Source organism: Phalaenopsis equestris, unplaced genomic scaffold, assembly GCF_001263595.1.
Source record: "Phalaenopsis equestris unplaced genomic scaffold, ASM126359v1 Scaffold000523, whole genome shotgun sequence".
Classification (NCBI taxonomy): Eukaryota; Viridiplantae; Streptophyta; class Magnoliopsida; order Asparagales; family Orchidaceae; genus Phalaenopsis; species Phalaenopsis equestris.
Genome location: NW_018164963.1, coordinates 146,694 through 168,024, shown reverse-complemented (window position 1 = coordinate 168,024; position 21,331 = coordinate 146,694). Strand labels below are relative to the sequence as shown.

Here is a 21,331-nt window from a genome sequence, read left to right as displayed (position 1 = left end):
TTCATGCAATTCTTAAAATTAATTGGCTTTGACTTTGTGTTTTTATTCATCTATGGAATGGAGCAGTAGTTTATTATTACCGAATAGTAGCAAATATCCTTTTTTTTCCTTTTTGATTAGTAACGGAGCTTCATCATCCCACTTGTTATTAATCAAAAGAAGTTATTTATGCCCTGTTTTTGAACACGTTGCTTTCTTTTCATGCTGATCAATTTTTAAAAAATATTTGGAAGGGACTTCATTTATCTCCCATGTCACGACCCGGTATGGGGCTTTAAATTAACCAATACGGGTATAGCGGTCAGACGGTGTGAAATAAAAATTCGATGCCCCCCCATTTTCTATAACTGTTAATTAACAAAAATGAAAGAAACATTAATAAAATTAAATTACAGTATTAAAACTAAAACTACTTAGTTATTGGTTGTCCGCGTCTTCTATAAATGTTATCTCTTTTAATACTCTTCATTAATCACTTATAACCTTAAAAGTTAGTTTAAGACACTTGTGAAATGAGCCAATGAATACTCATACTCATAAATCACAGTAATTCGAGAGAAAATGAAGCAATATGCATGTCAGTTGAGCATTTAATAAATCAATAAAAATATTTAATGTTATTCAAAGAACTTTTCTATATCAATATCATATAAATATCATTTTATATTTGTACACCCGTCACAGAAACCCTCTAAAAATTGTGTCAATTAAGACACATCAATATCAATATCTTTTTCCATATATGTGCATGAGTACCTTAGTGTTATCCTATTAGTATTATCAAGGGGTGACTCCATCATAGTCAATCATACACATACAAGTAATCAACATAAATATATCATTCATATGCTCATCGCATTCTATTCAATATACTATATAACATATATCAATGCATAATATTAAGTAACTACAAACATTACTTAACAATGTGATCAATAAAAAAAAATATATAAATTAAATAAAATTTATGCAAATGTTATTATCTACAAAAAAATTGAGAAGAATCAAAATATTATCATAAATTAAAAGTACAAGCATTCACATCAATATCGATAAATTTACCTTAACGTTGACTCTTCTAAAATTGGAAGTCTAATATGGTGTAAGATTTAATTAATTTAATATTTTAATAAATTATTAATTTTTCATTATTTAAGTATTAAATTTCATTATTTTATTTTAAGCAATCCTAGTAAATTCATTAATTACATTTATAATATAAACTGAAATTTCCTTATTGAAGTGTGCTTAGGTGAATCTATCAAAATGGCGGCGTTGCGGGCCGTGCTAGGGTTTTGCCATGGCGATTTACGACGTTGAAAATCCCTGCTTTCTTTCCATAGCCAACGTCGTTTTGTGTCGACGACAACTCATTCTGCTCGTAGGCTCGCACGAAGTCATCGACGACAACTCGTTTTGCTCGCAAGCTCGCACGACGTCATCTTCGTTCCTGATACGGGGTTTGGCTACGTCTTTGCACTCCTCTCCTTCCGCACGACGGTTTCAGCTCCGTCTGCAGGTTGATTCCTATTTCGTCTTCCTCCTCCATTCATCTCGATAGAAGCGTCTTCGGCTTGCTATGTCGTTGCCGACGCTGCTTCCTGTTGCAGTCTTGCAGTGCTTTCTGTTGCCGTCCGCTGCACTTCCCTATCTCCTGTGGTTCTTGTGTGAAGCACGCTAATGGCCTCAAGACTTTCCTATGCCGCCGCCCTCGCCGGTGATAACCTCGCCAAACCCTCCTATGCTACAGTGGTTCACAAATGCTGCACTCATTTCCACCTTGCAGATAGTCCGATATTTCCGCAAATGTACCATGATTCTGTTGCAAGACATGGAGATTACAATCTCATCAAGAAAGTAGAGAAAATTGCGGACAAACCAACAATATTATTCTTTGATGCTGAAATTTTAACTCGTGCAGAAAAATACAAATTTACACTAGTTGGAAAGTTCCAATTAGGTTGCCCGGAGATGGAGATTATCAAGAAGATTTTTAAAGACTTCAAACTAGTTGGGGCTTGGAAGGTGGGTTATTTTGACAGAAGACATGTTATGATACAGCTGAGTATAGAAGAAGATTACACAAGGATTTTCTAAAAAAAAATTCATCACAATCGATGGCAAACATATGAAATTGCTCAAATGGACCCCTAATTTTGATCCTAGTCAAGAACCCCCAATTGCGTCTATTTGATTCTCATTACCTGAACTCAAGTTTCATTTCTTTGACTTACCTATCTTTTATGCAATTGAGACTATCCTTGGAAAACCTTTACAGATAGACTTTCCCACAGTTCATTTCTCAAGGCCCTCTACTGCAAAGATTTTGGATTTTGATTGAAAGAGATATCCAGATGTAGAAGAAGTTTGGCTTGGATTTGCTCACAATGGTTATTGACAAAAAATTATTATGGAACAAAAACCTTACTATTATGGAAAAATCATTATAGAGCAAAGACCATACTACCGCAAGCACTGCAAGATGTCGGGACACCCGCAGTAGAAATGTTTCAGATTGCACCTACAGTTGAGAACTAATAGTCAAAAGCAAGAACATGTTGTTAGTGCACCCCATGTGCCTGAATGCGTTCCCAACAAATCTGATGACAGCCAACCTGATGAGGGAATCACCACAAGACAGGAGTTGGTGTTTGCCCCTGGGAACCCTTCTATCGACCATACTACAACGGATAATGTTCAGACCGAAAATCAGGATAGCCCTGTAGCTCCTATTCAGGAAGCATCAGACGCAGATGTGACAATTCACACTTCACATACACTGGAATCTATCATTGTAGGAACGACTGCCTTTCCTTCTACCGCGGCTCTAAAATCTAATCAGACCGAGGATCACACCAGACCGAGGATCACATGGGCCACTCTTCTGATGAAGAATGACAGGTTTACACTTCTCGACGGAAGAAGAAGGCTGGGGGCAGACTCCAACTTGAAAACTTAATGGATGATACTTTGGTTACTCCTGACAATGACACACACTTCAAAGTTTTCCGCTTCTAAAATTAGAGGAAGAGGTAGGATTAAACTAACTCATCCCTAGCTACTTGTTTTCTGGAAATTTTAATTTTTTGAGTCTATCTGTATCTTTTAGTTGGGGTATTACTGTACTTGGTATCGTATGGGTAGGGTGCTTCTATTGGGCCCTCTCATACAACCTTTATGTATCTTCTTTATTTCAATAAAATCAGCCTTTGTGCATATATATATATATATATATAATCATTAAAATAAAGTATATTTTACTTTTATAAACTCTGTCGAGTAAAACCATGTATGCGGCCCGCTTCGCCTTCTTCCTCGAGAGCTAGTGCAGCGAGTCAGCTACCTCTTCTTCTCCTTCGGCTTGGTGGCATGCGATCGATTTTCGCTGTCCAACTCCATAGGTAAGCCAACTGCGACGTTTTATAGGCGAAAATTCACCTCTTCCACTTCCTGACCTCTAGTTTTTGTTCCTTCCCCTTTGGTTGTCCGACTCCTCGTTTCCTCTTCTTCCCTTCTTTGTTTCCTCTTTCGTCTATTAATTTCTTTTTCCGATTCTTCATTTCCTCTGCCCCCGTGATTGAAATGGGGCTGTTGCATCCCAGGAACTGAATTTAACTTAAAAAAATAATCTTTTAATCTTGAAAAGTCATCTATGTGAGGCTATCCCTTTCATGTTGGTGTGGCAGTGCTACTTTAGTAAATTTTGTTTAAACATGGTGATATACTAAAGCAACTGACTTGTGTTGGATACCAACAAAGGCAAACTTTTGATCTATAGTCATACTCTGTCATCCGCATCTGCTTTGTTGGCATTTTCATGTCAGATAATATAAGCTCCAATTTCAGATAAACTAAAGGCAGCACTCTATTAGCTAATTTATTTTTTGCAATGCTCAAAAGCATGAAGCTTGCGGAGCAAAGTAGGATGGTGACATGCATATTTGGTATTAGCAGGGCTGAATTGTGAAACAACTCTTTGTCTTGTTCTACAGATTACAGATAATCTAGAGCAAAGATTTTACAAAGAACTACGCAATGAACGGTTTCATTTTGCGAAAGCTGTGCCTTGCGTTTACAGCAAATTGTTAGCTTCATGTAAGGGGCAGATGTAAGTTAAATTTTATTTATTTATTTGAACGTGCGTGTGTGTGTGAGAAGGGCTTGAAGTTAGCATTGTTTTTCTTCTGTCTCATCATTGATCATTTAAAAACATGCTAATTTTATGCACATTTACCTTCACTTGGAGCTTACTATTCAAGTTGAGCTTATCTTTTACTATTTCTTGAGTTTTCAGACTGCACTTATATGGTTATATCATGTTCATAAGAGCAAGTTCTATTATGTTGACCACCTTTTTCTTATTATCCAGAAATACAGAAGATGGCATTTATATTTCTCATATCTGTGTATCCTGTGTTTTAAGAATTTGTTCATTGGAACATAGATAGTACACTTAAAAACTTGTAGTAGTAAACCATAGACAATGTGCCTCTAGGCAACATTTGGAATGGACACTATTGGAATTTGGAAGTGAAGAACATCTGTGGGCATTTGGTTTATAAGATAACATGATGTAAGCATCACATCACCCAAGCACAGTTTTGAAGTGTTGGTGTTGAATATGATAGATCTCATAACTTCAAGAAGTTGGTGGGCTTCTATTCAAACAATGGCGTTTTATTATGGTGTGTCGAAATGTTCTTTGATGCACGGTTTCATTTTGATTTTAATAATATTATGCCTCTAAGAATGTGTAAAACTGAATATTGGCAGGATATTAAATTTTAATCATATTATTGAAGTTCTTAAATATTAGTTCTATAGGATATTTATCTTTTATCAAATAAATCTAACATACCCGAGTATGATCTTCAATAAAAGTAATAAGAAATCACATAAAGTAAAGATTTTGACACTCTGTAGTTCACTAAATATCATTGTGCACAAGTGCAAACGGTCTGGTAGCTTTACATAATTCAGATTTAAAAGCAAACCTTTAATATTTAGCCAATTCACAAAGTTCATATTTGTTGAATATTGCTTTTTTAAATAATGATGGAAATGCATTTTTTTAAGAATGATGAATAGTTATGAGCATGTTAGCCATTACTTGTATCATTGCCAATGTAATGTAGCCCTCCATGCTCACTTGCATTGCCATCCTCTTACTAGAGCTATTACTTGAAATTCATAGTTATCTTATGAGAACATAATTTTAATGTTATGAGGTAAATGGTTACAAGAGTGATGCGGAACATATAAAATATACTTAAGTACAAGTGTAGAATTAATTTTTCTGGTTTGAATTTTAACTATTGGAGATAAAGATCCATCAATTACTTTAGGTTGGACAGGAGTAGGGATACATATAAAGAATAATCACCATTTTATATGATTTGATGCTTCTAAGTCAATAATCCAAGACTCTTCATTTTTTTACAGTTAAAGTTGATAGAAATTCACCTCTCTTAGAAATTTACATAGTGTCGCGGCTTTTTCAAGAGAGTAATTTTAAGATATGATTGAGCTGCACCTTATTTAGATTGATGCTGCCTAAAACAATCTCTAGGTTTTGAATTGGATGCTTTAGTCTTGATTTGGAAGCATGAATTTCCCTATGTATATTCTTAAATTCTTTTGGGTTGCCTTGGTTTGATGATTTAATGTTTCTTTTCCAGCATACGTGGCTGATTTTTTTTGGCGTAAATCACACTATAAATTATTTTTTCACCTCGAGTCATTGATATGATCAGCTTCCCGATTATACCATTAGCCTTGAATGATAAGAGCAGAAGTTTTAGCTTGGAGTTTAGTTTTGGGGCTTCCTAGCATATTCATTCATCTACTTTGTTTTCTATGAACTTCAGCAATTGCATCTTCAATCTAAGGTAATGGACTATTCTGAGCATTCTCCCATGAACTTCAGCTACTCCTTATTCAGCTTCATTTTTTCTCCACTAGATATTTACGCACACATTCTCTACACCAATCTTTAGGTTTGAATATGCTTAAGTTATGCCTAATTTTTGTAAGAGTTATGTAACAATCTGTGACTTCTATAATTCCTTATTTGAGTCATCAAGCTTGATACCTTAGCTCACACAATTGCATTGAATTTATGGTTCGATCGTGCTATCCTGGCCTTGTCACAAACTGCTTTTCTAGTATTTTGCATCAAATAGAATAAGCTATGCTCCTCCATTTTAGTTAATTAGCCAGGACATAACTATAACATTATTTGTGTTCCGCATTAATTAGGCAGGATTAGTGGGCTCTAATCTTCTCATGGTACCGCCAAGGCATCAAATCTTTCCTCTCCCTTGTATGATCATCTGCCTCTCCTTTGCATTATCATCTGTACCGAATCAAGCAATTTAAAGAAATTCTTTCCATTTAACTTGTAAAAGGTAATATGGAGTCAGAAGTTATCAAGAGATGCTGTGGGGGTTAATTGTAAGGGTCGGTAAAGAGGATGATCATCCATCCTTTCCCCATCCTTCCTCAACCTGGAAGGACCCGCTTGTTTCCTCTGCCCATTCTTCTTTGTGAAACGATGACTTTGATAACCATTTGGAAAATGGTATATGCGAAAAGGAAGAGTACTGCAGGATTTTTTTTCCAATTATGCTCGAGGCTCTGAAATGGCTAGGATTAAAAAGTCATTAATATTAAACTAGAAAGATTAAATTAGGCAATCTCAATAAATCAAGAAATACTCAATCTTTAAAACTAGGAAAGATTCTACCTTTTTAATTCTTTCTGAAAGCAAGAGTTATAAATTTTCTCTTATTTTTTGTTCGTTCTAATTTGAACTTGAACAAACCCAGGCCGTTGTTTGCTACAAGTACGCTCTGTATCATACGCACTCTTCTTGATCAAACCAGACAAGATGATATGAGAATCCTTGGTTGTCTTACTCTTGTTGACTTTCTCAATAACCAGGTATGTTTTATGGGTAATTCCCATTTTTCATTTATATCTTCTTAGCCATTATCTTGTACTAAATTTTATCGTACAGGTTGATAGCACGTATATGTTCAACATAGAGAGTCTTATTCCAAAACTTTGTCAGCTTTGTCAAGAAGTCGGAGGTGATAAGGGCCTTCTCTTGAGGTCAGCAGCATTACAGGCTCTTTCTTCCATGGTAGGATCTTTTGAAATTTTGAAGGAATAGATGCCTTACTCTGAGCTTTCATAATTCTTTTAAGTAGCGACTTACGCGTAATGACCCATTTTTGAACTTCTTGGAATGTTTAAAAATTTTAATGGATAGCAGAATACGTATTGCCTTTTCTCTTTGAATATCTTTAGCATTTTACTAAATTGAAGCATATTAGTTTCGACGACAAATATACTTCTTACAGGTTTTTTATTACATGCTATTTATCAGGTTCGCTTCATGGGTGATTACTCTCATATATCCTTGGAGTTTGATAAGGTAAGTTTATTTGTTCTACATAAATTGTAGACTCTGGAATTTTCCAGCTATATTTCTCAAATACATTACTCACTCTGCAATGTAGTATAATTTTGATTTTAGATGAATGGAAAAACAAGGGCTATAATAAAGTGTGTGTATCAACGGGCACACCAAAAGGAGCTTGTGCTGCCTTACCTCTATAATAGAAGAATATTGTGAAATCCGTGCTTATTGGTTGAAAGAACTCCAATTTGTCATAAAACTAAATTAAATTGGTTACGTGGACTTCTTAGACTTTAATATTGGAATTACTGAATGTATACATTGGTTACAGTTTGTTTGCACCATAATGTGTACAATACAACACAACAACAAAGTCTTAATCCCATTACGTGGAGTCGGCACATGAATCCTTTTTCTCCATTACATCCTATATAGTGTCATATTTTCATTTAGTTTTAATAAATTAAGATCATTTTTTTTACAAAAAGCCCAAGTCTTCCTAGGTCTACCTCTGCCTTTCTTAACATAAATCGAATTTAAAACATCTACATCGACGTTTAATGCATCAGATGATCGACGTTTAATGTGACCAAATCATCTAAGACGACTCTCTTTTATTTTGTCTGTTACTGGAGCTACACCAACCCTATCATAAATATATTCATTTCACATTTAATCTCTAAGTGTAAAGCCACTCATCCACCTAATCATTTTCATCTCAGCGACACTTAACTTAGTATTATGCTTCTCTTTTAAAGGCCAAATTCAGCGACGTAGAGCATTGTAGGTCTTACCACCTTCTTATAAAAATTTCCGTTCAGTCTAAGCGGTACTTTTCTATCACATAAAAGGCCAGAAACATTCCTCCACTTCAACCAACCAACTTGAATTCTCCTAATAACATCCTCATCTATATCACCATCTCTTTGAACAACAGACCCGAGATATCTAAATCGTTCACACGTTTTAATAATTTGACCACCCAAAGTTACACCTTTGTCATTAGAGCTACTACTACTAAAATTACCTTCCATGTATTCAGTTTTAGTTCTACTCAAATGAAGGTCTTTAGACTCCAATGTAGATCTCCATAATTCAAGTTTTTCCTGGGATTTTCTCTCGTCTTATCCACGAGAAGGTTAGCACCAAAAAGCAAACATTGAAATTAACATGTAATGAATAAAATTGAAATTATTGTGCAAGTCTACTGGTTGTTGCAATGATTATATTAGCTATAAATGGAGTAGTAATAATTGTGGAGAAATCAAAGAAAAAGTTTTCTAACGCCTGAAGTTCCAGCCAATACAAGGTCTGGGGTGTGGTGCTCGATTGCTGTTGATACAATTGTTAATTGATTTTCTTAATTAAATGCGAGGCACTCTAGTTGGGTTGTAAAAAGGAACAACACTGTTTTATAATGACAAAATTATGTACTCACCATGTACCGAGTATGCAGTTGTGTACTCCAACCAAATGGAATATATGGTGAGTTAACAGTTTTGTACTTCCAAAACTTAGAGGAGACAATGATCAGACAACTATACTTTGGCACTCCACATGTAGAGCTACATAGGCTGCCTGTAATAATTTCTCATCACAAAGATTGTTGTTTTGGCTAAAGAAAAGCATGGCTAGTACACAATTGTGCTCCAACCAAATGGAAAACATAGCGAGTAAATAGTTTTGTACTCCAAAAAAATAGAATACACAATAAGTAGACAACTGAACCCTGGTACTCCACATACAGAGCTACATACTTCGTCTGCCTGTAATAATTTCTCATTACAAAGATTCTTGTTTTCTATAAGAAAGGCCGATGCAGGCATGCACAATTAATGCCATGAGAATGCATGGCTATGAAATCAATGGACTTGTCATTTTTTATGTAGGTGGCTGCACATGCTCACTTGTTCACTCCATGTAAGTGCTCGTTGTTCTGCATGTATGCTCTTCAAGCTATTTTTTTTTTCATTTTTGCATGTGAGTGCATGCTTGCTTTTGCATGTTGTATCAATGAGTATGCAGCATTTCACGCACTTTAAGATAAATGTATTTTAGATTTTGAGTTACATACAGCCAAAACTTTTGATTTGAAGGAAATTTCATCTAGGTGCTATAGTTCTTCGATTTTATTATTCATTGTGTGATGGTATTTCTTTATGGGATCCATTCAGATAGTCTCAGTGACTTTGGAAAATTATGAGGTTCTGGTGGATTTAGAAAATGGGAATCAGAATTTGCAAAACTTGCAACCACAATGTATCCAGCCCCAATCTACTATCATGAAAGGAGGGCAGTTATCATCCTTCAGGGATTCGCTGAAGAAGGTCCCATCATTCCGTCTGAAGAATAAAGCAGATTGTGCTGCCTTACTGTGAGCAATGAATATCAGAAAAATTTCTGTCCAAACTATATTCCCTCTGGTTTTTGAATACTTACAACTGCATATCTATAGCAGCGATGTTTCTCGAAGCCCTTCATATTGGTCAAGGGTTTGTTTGCAAAACATGGTTAACCTTGCCAAAGAAGCAACTACAATGCGGCGAATTTTGGAACCCATTTTTTGTATTTTTGATGAGGGAAATTATTGGTCTCCTGATAAAGGAATCGCAATTTCTGTTCTGTCTTTTGTTCAGGAATTGATGGAAAAATCAGGTTAAGTACTTTCAGTTTTGTTCTTTGCATTAGCATGTAGTAACTTTCGCTGCATGGATGTTGAGTTAATAGTTTTGTTGTCATCAGGACAAAACAATCATTTACTGCTGTCTATGGTCAAGCACTTGGATCACAGGAATGTTGCAAAGCGGATTGACTTGCAGGTTAACATTAGCAAGATTGTCACACGGATAGCACAACAAGCACAATTGGAAGCTTCAGTATCTATTATTAATGCAATAGGTGACCTGATGAGACATTTGCGTAAATGTTTGCAATGTTCTATCGAAGCATTTAATGTTGGAAGGGAAACCAATGAATGGAATTCTATCTTTCATTCTTCTTTGGAAGTTTGTCTCGTGGAGCTGACAAAGAAGGTTGATCAGTCTTGTACGACATGCTTCATTTATGGTTTTTCTCATAAAATTTTTGAAAATTTTATTAAATCAGGGATGTTAAGGGTTTGGATCAATGATTTCTGGCTAATTTTGCAAACTTATCTACCATGTTTTTGTTTTATATAGACTAGTAATTCTACGTAGTTCCTATATCAAGTCTATTTCTTCCTTCCGATGTCTATGCAATAAATTAACTGCAGCATTGGATGTCTATGGAAATAAATTGACTGCAGCATTGGATGGTAGGTAGGAGACGTCGGACTTATCCTTGATATGATGGCTGTTATGCTGGAGAACCTTCCTACTTCTACCATGGCCAGAACAACTATGTCTTCTGTTTTCAGATCTGCACAAATGGCAGCCTCCATCCCAAATTTGTCCTGTAAAAACAAGGCAAAATTCTTACATGCGTTGCGTTATACTTTATGATTTGGATGTTTTTGGATTAACTTGCTAAATTCTGCTTCATGCACCCGTTCACGTTTCAGGCTTTCCCAGAAGCTCTATTTCACCAGCTTCTCCTGGCAATGACACACCCAGATCACGAAATAAGAGTTGGCTCCCATCGAATTTTCTCTGTGATTATCTTACATTCAAATGTTTATCCTTGGTCTACTCCTCTCATCTCAGCTTCAAATGAAGCTTATGGTCGGAGGCAAACTCTTTTGGTAGCTCTTTCTGGGTTTGCATCTGTTGAGACTATTTTGGAGGAGCTTAGAAAGGAAGACTGTTCTATGGAAAATGAATCTACAGAACAAAATCTTAAATTTGCTGATGAAGCAGAAGGTACTAGTGTGGAAGAAGCCGAGCATGAAGATATCAAGCGGTGTGTGGTCTGCCCAGCTCCAGCTATGCTGCATAGCATAGAGCTCTCCCTACCTTGCCTATCTTCTGATGGCACATCTGTAAGTGAACATGAAAAAGCGACCATGGAATGTTGAGTTGTTTGAAATATTAGAGGGCTTTTTATTTTGTTATGAATTTTCTAAAATACAGAAATCTTATGGATATTGTTTTCTATATAAACTTTCTGCAGGAATTGACATCTGTAAGTTTGAGTGGTTACCAGGTGGGTCTTCTTCTGTCTTCAGTTTGGGCTCAGGCATCCTTTCAAGATAACACCCCAAGCAATTATGAGGGAATGGCACATACATATAATCTAGCTTTATTGCTTTCCCAAACCAAAGTAAGTTTCATGACATTTCTTATGTGCCCAACTAGGATTTTCTTTTAATAATTCTCCTAGAATATTCTGATTATTTATGTATGTAAGAGTTGAGATTTGTATCTTATTTTCAGGGGTTTAATTGTAAATAGGAAATATTGAATAAGTTTGGGTTATTTGTATAAGGTTTGTAAGGCTCATGAATGAAGGAAAAAAGCTTTTTACCAAAGTAAATTTCTTCATGGAATCAAAGCCAACATCACCTGCTTGATTGGACCTAGACGATCGCATGCTAGCTAGGAAAGATTGGGATGTGATCGGCAGAATGGTGGAAGCTTCTAGGAACTGCAAATGCGAAGCAAGCTAGGGTTTCGATCGAATTCAGAATCTTACACAAGTGACAGTACAGGCGAAAGTGACTGTGGCTTTACCGTGTGGAATGACAAACAAAATCGATCGTGGCTTTCCTATGCGAAATCGAGGTGCAAGGCGAACTCGGAAAGAGGAGACACTTAACCTAAATGCAATAAGGAGGAGGCAATGCTTAACCTAAACACAATGAGCAAGATGAAGAGGAACAAGCTGTGGTCACTTTCGTTCTCGCTTGGTCGTGCGTTGCAGCAGAGCACTCCGAAGGCATGTGCTGGGAGGAGGAGAATGTGGAGAAGGTGTGGCGGCTTTTCTCTCGACGTGCAAGTTTTGAAGGAGAGCTTGGTAGACAGTAGAAGCGATGCCAGGGAAGGAAGAAGGGTGTATCTTCGTAGGGGGCTTGTCATGGAATACCACGGAACGACAACTTAATGCTACGTATAGTCGATTCGGCAAGGTGCTAGATGTGTAGATTATGATGGAAAGCGATATAGGGCGACCTTGTAGATTTGGATTTGTGACTTTTGCTGACAGATGTGCAATGGAGGATGCTATCAGGGAATGCACAATAAAGAGTTGAACGATCGACAAATATCAATCAACAAGGCCAAACTAGAGGCGAGTTTGGATGATTCAGGCTACAGTTATATTGGTGGTGGCTACTCATCTAGTTGAGCAGGTAGAGGAAAATTCTTTTCTCGTTTTGGAACTGTCAGAGGTGAAAAAGGAGGCTATTGGACAAATAGGATGGTAGCAAAGAATGAGTGAAAGACATGATTAGTCTTTACCAATGAAGATCACGAGTTACTGAAGATGTTGAAGAGAAAGCAGAGAGCAGCATGTAATGTGTCTGAGGATGCATCCATCTTATCGTCATCTAAGGGGAACACTACTAGTTATGCTCACAGCCATAGTTACTCGTGATACACATGCTCTTGCCTCAATATCCACCACCAGATCACCAGAGATAGTAGATTCCGGTGTGTCTCAACATGTGACAGGTGCCACCAGTGAGTTCTCTTCCTATACTCACTTAGTAGTTCCAGAGATCATTCAGACCACTTGTGGTACAAAACAACCTGTGGTTGGTAAGGGTATATTGAGGTGTACAAATTTTATGAATTTGTTCAATATTTTGCATGCTCTTTCTTTTCCGGTGAACCTTTTATCCATTAATGCCCTTATACTCCAATTAAATTATGCTGTTTTATTTGATATTCCTAATGTGATCTTTCAAGAGAAGGGGGTTGGCCGAAGACTTGAGATTGACGCGTGACATAGTGGACTCTGATACTTGGATAGCGAGGGGATGAACTCGGCCTTGTCATCCATGGTTGAGAATGCTGTAGCAAGAGAATCTGAGAGTGTGAAGAATGTTTTGATTTGGTGCACTCAGGCGCATGAGATACTCTTTGTTTAGTCTATTGAGCCGTTTGTATCTATCCTTATATGAAAAGACAAATAAAAAAAAACTTGTGTGTGATGCTTGTAAGTTTGGTAAGCATATCAGAAGCTCTTATGTTAGTTCTGGAAAAAGAGTTTTTATGTTGTTGATTTGGTGCACTCAGATGAATGGGAACTTTGTTTTACAACTTCTATGGATGGTTACAGATATTGTGTCTTTCATCTATTATTTTTCTCATGTTTCTTGACTATGTCTGATGAAAAAAAAAGTGATGTGCTTAAAATTTCACAAGGTGATTCAGACTATATACGGTGCAGTAATGAGGGTATTGTGGTCTGATTATGGGACATAGCATACCAACAAGGCATTTGGGAAATACTTGTCTGCCCAAGGAATACATCATCAGACTCCATGCTCATACACACCGACACAAAATGGAGTAGTTGAGAGGAATAATAAACACCTTCTAGAGGTAACTCGAAGCATTATGATCACAATGAATGTTTCAAAGCACATGTGAGGACAAACATTTTTTATGGCGGCTTAATTGATCAACAGATGCCCTCGAGAGTGTTAGATTGGAAGTCTCATTGTCAGATGTTGAAAGAAAATAATAACGGAATCCTTTCATTGAAGGTTTTTGGCTGTGTATGTTTTCTCATTGTCAGATGTTGAAAGAAAATAATAACAGAATCCTTTCATTGAAGGTTTTTGGCTGTGTATGTTCTGTGAAGGACAACATAACATCAATAGAGAAACTGAATACTAGAGTTGTTAAGTGTGTTTTCATGGGTTATTCTGCTACCAGAAAGAGGTATCTTTGTTGGAGTTCGATAGAGAAGAGTCTGTGAGCATGGATGTGTCCTTTAAAGAGTTTGAACCATACTATATTTTAGAGGGGATCTCACCCTTTGGTGACTCATTAGATACTTGAGGTATGAGGCGTGAGGGGGAGAGTAATCATGGTCAGACATTGGTGCATGTGGGAATGATGCCTTATCCCATTGTGTGGGAAGGATCAACTAAGGAAAAGCCAAACAATGAGAAAAAAATGAGTCTGAAGGTGGAGGGATTTAAGCTCAAAGGGAGCTGAGAGTGTATAAAAAGAGGGAGAAATAATGATGGAATGGTGCCCGTCGTGCCACTCTTGCAAGCAAGTCTGGGCACAGCGTCTGTCATGTCACTCGTGCCATCAACTCTCTTGTCATGGTCTACCCCGACTCTTAAGACACCTATACCTTCCACTTCAGAATCTGATTACCCAAGTGATACGAGTCTCTCCATTCTTCTCCCACTCCCATTGCTTCAAGGAGGACCTCTCGTAGCAATGCGGGTTGTTCTCTTGATTGTTATTCTCTTATTTTGTTTTTTCACATAACATCACATTGTCGGCGCTTAAAAAAAAGGGGAAAGGAAAGAGAGTTTTGGTTTAGACACTTTCTCTATACCCAAGTGTTGGTAGGTAGCTAAGAAGGATCCAAAGTGGAGGTTGCCATGCTAGAGGAACTTGGTGCTCTCGATAAGAATAGGAAGTGGGAGATATATCATTAGCGACAGAGAAAAGAGCAGTTGGGTGCAAGTGAATCCTCACAATAAAATAAAATTTGGAAGGGAAAGTGGAGCGTTACAAGACATGATTGGTGGCGAAAGGTACAATTAGACATGACATTGGTATGACGAAACCTTTACATCGGTAGCGAAGACGAGCACAGTGAGGACATTGATTTTTCTGGCTGTGAATGGTGGGTGGAAGTTACACTAACTTGATGTGAAGAATGTTTTCCTTCATGGTGAGTTATTGCATGAGGTTTATATTGACATACCACCAGGATTCGACATAGTTCAGACGGTGGGCAAGGTGTGGAGGCTCAGGAAGTCGCTTTATGGCTTGAAGCAATCTCCTCGAGTCTGGTTTAACAAGTTTAAAAAAACTATGGTGGCCATGGGATATGAACAGATCAATACTGACCGTACGGTATTCTTTCATCAAAATGATGGTCACATTACTATATTTGTTGTGTATGTTGATCATATGATTGTCATTGGTGATGATGAGGAAGAGATTGCTCAACTAATTGTTAAATATGACAGATTTTGAAGTGAAGGTTCTTGGACATCTCAGATAATTTCTTGAGATTGAGGTGGCTCATGGACTACGGGGAATGATTTTATCTCAGAGAAAGTATATACTAGATATCCTCAGAGAAACAAACATGCTGGGATGCAAGCCTGTAGTCTCTCTATTTGATCAAAAAACCAAGCAGAGTACAGAGGTAGGAAAGCCAGTTGATCGTGAGAGATAACAGAGATTGGTGGGTTGTCTGATCTATTTGAGTCACAGACGTCTCGACATCTCTTTTGCAATGAGCATGGTGAGCCGCTATATGCATGATCTAAGGAAGCGTCATATAAACGCAGTGTATTAGCTTTTGAGATACCTGAAAAGTGCACCAGAGAAGGGGTTGATCTTCAAGAAGAACGGGTATGTAGACATCGAGGGCTATTGTGATGCTGACTGGGCGAGTTGTGCAGATGACAAAAGATTCACCTCAAGATACTGCATGTTTGCAGGTGACAACTTGCTCTCTTGGAAAAGCAATGAACAATCTGTAGTAGCAAGGTCAACAACAGAGGCAGAGTACATGGCCATGGCCTTAGGTGTTGCCGAGAAGATATGGTTGAGAGCTTTGTTGGTCGAGCTTAAGGTGGATCAAGGAACTCAAATGAAGTTGTGGTGTGACAACAAGTTAGCAATCAATATTGACAACAACTCGGTTCAACACTATAGAACCAAACATGTGGAGATTGATAGATTCTTCATCAAGAAAAGCTAAATTACGGGCTACTGGAGCTAAGTCCTGTATCCACTAGAGAGCAAGTGGTAGACTGTCTCACTAAAGGACTTAAGTTCATTAGATTTGTGTAGATTATGTGACAATATGGGCTTAGTGGATATCTTTGTCCATCTTGAAGGGGAGTGTTAAGATTTATATCTTATTTTGAGTCCATTTTGAAGGGGAGTGTTAAGATTTATATCTTATTTTGAGGGGCCTAATTGTAAATAGGAAATCTTGAATAAATCTAGGGGTTATTTGTAAGAAGTTTGTAAGGCTCTATAGAATCCCAACTCATAAATGAAGGAAAAATGCTTTTTTCACCAAAGTGAATTTTTTTCTAAGCCAATTTTAAAACTAAATTTATTTGGTTTATATTTATTTTTGACAAATTTGAATCAAGTTCATTTGATTTTGTATATTATTCATGTTATTTTGGTAGATGATTTGAACTGTCATCTTTTTTGTGTACTTTACCGAAGTTGTTTGCAATTTTTCCATCTTTGTAAAAGGATGGCATGGAAATACTAGATTTGAAGTTGTTTATTTTTTTTCTTGTAATATCTGAATCTTATGCACTGTTTAGTCAAATAAGCTTATTTTTCACGGAACTTCGCTGATGTTCAAGGATATAAGGAAACTCTTAGAATGAATGAATAGAAACACTTACATAGTTAACTATTTAGCTAGGAGTATTGCTACTGTTAATGTTTGTGGTGATTATGATAACTAATTGTAACTACAAAGGGTTGTATGAAAGTCTTCATTTCATCCGCTATACAGCGGTGGAAAATGAAGTTTCCCTCTCTACATCTTGCAGTATAACATAAAACAATTATTAAACTATAATTTCAGTTTAGATAAAGGTAGCTATAACTGCTGGATACTGCTAATATGTATATTGAAACCATTTTGCTCAAGATGTCATTTGAATTTGAATCCTCCCAATTATGTTATTTTGTTTAATATTCTATCTAATCTAGAATAGTTTCTCTGGTTTTTATAAATAATTAGTTATTTACTTGATTTATCTCAAGCCTGTTCGTAATCTAATGCTTTATTGTTGGCGCTAATGGTCATATTCTTGCTATGTTAGGTGTTTTGTTAATATCCATCTATATTTTGATAGTTGAGAACTAATTATGTTAATTACTCTTCAAATCAACTGCAATGTGTGTCATGACTCGACCTAGGGCTTGAAATTAACCAAGACGGGAACGAACGGTCGGACAGTGGAAATAAATTCTTTTTTTTCTATTTCCCTAAACCCTATTAAAATATTCATGAAAGAGCTACTAAATAAAACAAAAAAATTAATAAGTAAAAATTTGTACCATTCTGGTTATTGTTCTCACCTCTTGTATATATTTGATCATTTTCCATTTATCTTAATCAGAAGCTTAAACCTGAAAAAAAATGTTAAACATAATGAGTTATCTAACGATAATCTAGAAGTAATCACACTTCTAAGCTACAGTAATCTGAGAAAAAGAAGTCATTATATCTTCATAAGAAATCTTTTACTATGCTAATCTTTCATTTGAAATATTTGAATATACTAATGCATGTATTAATGATCTTTTCTAAATGAAAATACTTCAAATTTATATATGCATTATCTTTAACTTTACTCTTACTTTATGCGCTTTACATACCCATTTGTCTGCTTTGAGCATCATCATCAAACAACGTTACACATCTTTGGCTGATATTTCCTCGTCGTTTTCTGTCGGCACGGGGGTTAGTGATGCACACATCACAATTGTCTTAGGGTGGAAAAAGGCCTTTACCTGCCCCTGACCGATATTATTCTGTCAACACACCAGGTAGCGATCTATATCACAATTGTCTGGGGTGGTAAGCTCTGTCTAATCGCCTTATGTCGATATTATCTAATCAACACAGTGGTTAGTGAACTAACTATCACAGTTGTCTGGGATGGTAGAAAAACCTCTACGCATGCGAGTGCACTGACTTCCTTTGCTTGTACCATTAGAGGGTGAACTCTTTCTCTAAACATGAACATACAAGCATCTATGTATATTATATTTTCATTTCATCATTCAAAACATACATTACTTTCATATGAGACTTGTATTTATTTAATAAAAATCATGCAACTCTACTAAAATCTAAGGTCATATAATAATCTAAACGATGCACCTTTACACTAGTTTTAAAGGTCAAATAAGGGTCAAGTCAATCTGACTTATACATCTAACATACAATGAGCTAATATGTACATCTTTATTAGAATCTAAACATCATGCAGTAATCTAATATCTTCATAATTAACTTATTATGCGACTATTAAGCCAACAACATTAACATGCACATATCATGACTAACTATATGAAAAATTCTAGATGACTTAATTTCATTGTGCAACTATTGAACATGCATATTTTTTTTTGACAATATGAATAATCTACTATAATCTACTTATCATTGGAATAAATCATAGATGAAGTCAAACATACATAAAAATGATAAAAAATACTGAAATTTAAAAATATAATTATCACCTTAACCTAGCTTTCTCGTCTTACAAACTTCGTATCTTTAACCTTAGGTTCAAATGCTCTACAATCTTGATTGTTGATATAAATTAATATTTTATTAAATATACATTCAAAAATAAATCATACTTTGACATTAATTATCATATACATTTTTCCTTCAAGGCGAATTACTTCTGGAATGCGAACTAAATATTTTTTTCTTCAATTACCTCTTATATCAATTAAACCTACTATTAATGAAGAAACATATATAACAAAGGTTTTAGTGAGCAGGTGCTAAGAACCCACTCACTAGGCATAAGGTCAAAATGTACAAGTTACCCCAAAAATTTGATTAGATTTCATGAAATCATAGAAGCGCGCCGCACAAGAGTAGAGGAGGTCAATCATGAGATGATCAAACTCAAATCAAATTGTGAAGGGGGCTTCCGCCTGAGATGATCAAACTATCATCCTAGAGATTCTGGAGGTGAGACATTTCTTTTTTCTTCCACTTGTATTTTTGAATCTGCCATTCATCTTCCACTTTTGTCCCTTTTGATCAGTAGGCTTGTTTAGAGGTGGATTGTCATCAGGTTCACTGGGAGCAGGTTCAGACTGTGTAGGAATGTTTCCACTATTCTGAATGGGGGCAGCAGACAGCTTATCTTTCTGGTTAACATTAGTGGTAGCGTGTTCCAAAAGAGTTGCAGGATCTAAAGTTGCCTCTTGTGTAACACTGACAGAAGTTCATGAATAGATGGTTCCTTTGCATTTTATTCTAAAAATGCACTGTCAGAAATAGCATATTCAGGAATAGATGGTTTCTTTGCATTTTGCTCAACCATAGGATTAGCTATATCCAGCTTTATTGGAATATTGGGTGTCAACTTTGAGTGTAATCTGAAGCATTTCTCACGTGTGTGGCCAAACATCTTGCAGTGATTGCAGTAGTAAGGTCTTTATTCCATAATCATTTGTTGTCAGTGACCATTGTGAGCAGTGTCATGCCAGACTTCTTCTACATCTAGAAGTGTAATATCCATCTCTATTAAAATTCTTGCCATATATATATATATATACATATGTGTGGTACAATTAAATGTTTTAATTAAATTGAACCCTTACATCACTATCACCAATCTTGCTGAAACTCAAATCAAATTATTCATTTGTTGAATATTTTAAATTATCACGCATAACATTAAACTAACTTGTTATTTTTCATTATAATTTAATATAATAACATAAATCATAAAAAATTTGGATCATTTCTCGATTTATGTGTCATCCTTGTGCATGGGTCATGCTATTCTCCTGTGACAGAGAGAAAAGAGGCTAACTTCATGTGCTCGAGAAGGTCTATCGTGAAGGGGAAGGTAGGAGGGTTTCGAACTCCTCCTAGTATCATCACACCCTAGTCAAGCGACTCACCTGCGAGAACCTGCGAGAAGAAAAAAGGAGGTTGAGTGGCTCAAGTGTGTGAGACAAGCCTTCTGTCGAGAGTTAATGCTAGCAAAGGTTAGAGTTTATGTTATTATATTATATTAGAATAAATAATAACAAGTTAGATTAATGTTATACGTTATACTTTAAAATATTGAAGAAAATGAAAAATTTGATTTGAGTTTCAAGGCGCGCAAGATTGGTGATAGTGAGGTAACGGTTCAATTTAATTAAATATATTAATTATTTATATATGATTCAATGTGCGAAGAACAAATGGAATTAAAGAGGTCGAACTAAGTCAAATTATAAGGAGGTAAGAAGAGTCATGTGTGCAGGGAAGAAAACTAAGCCTTTTAAGGTAATAGTTTATTCATGAAATTATATATCTATATATATAAATTGATGGCGATTTCGGTTGAGACCTCTGCTAGGGCTTCCGATGGCTATTTCGGTCGTAATTGATTCTGCCGCTTGAAGGAGAGGACCTCGCATTGTCTACTCTCGCTCCGTCGTCTGACGTCTGCGTCAACGTCGTCTCTCGCGCTTTCTAGGTCCCGACTTCGACGATGTGTCTCTCATCGCAGTTGCTGCGACTGCGCCCGACAGCTACGTCTGTGCTGCTTTTTTCTGCTGCGACTGTGTCCCGTCTCTCGTCGCAGTTTCGTCTCTCGCTCGACAGTTAGGTTTTCGACGCTGCTATCTTCTGCTGTGACTGCGTCTGCAGCTCCTCTCTCTATTAACTCTGTAGCTTAACGTCAACATCTCTCCTTAATCTGATGACGCTTCCTTCTTCGGTTGAGCCGGAAAAAGTCTCATTTGCTCATGTGGTGGGTAACCCTCAGGTGGAGTTCGAGGTGGTATTCCCCTCAAACTATGAGAAATGTCGTGAGGGTACAGATGATTGCCCTTTTGTTAAGAAGTGAAGTAGGAAAGTTGGAAAAACAATAATCTTTTTCCCTAAATTAGAAATTTCTACAGTGGGTACACCCTCTTATAGATATTATCAGAAAGAGAGCAAATGGAAAGTGTGACTCATGGATGGAAGACATGTGTTGATCCAACTAATAGTGGCTGAAGACTACACCATAATTTTTTCTAAGAAATATCTTAATATCGCAGGCAAATCAATGAA

At 36.4% G+C, this 21,331-nt stretch overlaps 1 protein-coding gene across 1 annotated transcript in view; it reads left to right on the top strand.

The window, feature by feature from the left end:
* Nucleotides 1–21,331, top strand: part of LOC110028750 — a gene marked incomplete in the record, with an annotated part of 93,376 nt that overhangs the window by 32,998 nt on the left and 39,047 nt on the right. The window contains 10 exon segments of the mRNA XM_020730729.1: nucleotides 3,993–4,108; nucleotides 6,828–6,942; nucleotides 7,019–7,144; nucleotides 7,391–7,438; nucleotides 9,598–9,797; nucleotides 9,879–10,078; nucleotides 10,166–10,455; nucleotides 10,723–10,869; nucleotides 10,965–11,381; nucleotides 11,513–11,662. Coding sequence (XP_020586388.1) covers nucleotides 3,993–4,108; nucleotides 6,828–6,942; nucleotides 7,019–7,144; nucleotides 7,391–7,438; nucleotides 9,598–9,797; nucleotides 9,879–10,078; nucleotides 10,166–10,455; nucleotides 10,723–10,869; nucleotides 10,965–11,381; nucleotides 11,513–11,662 — 1,809 coding nt within the window.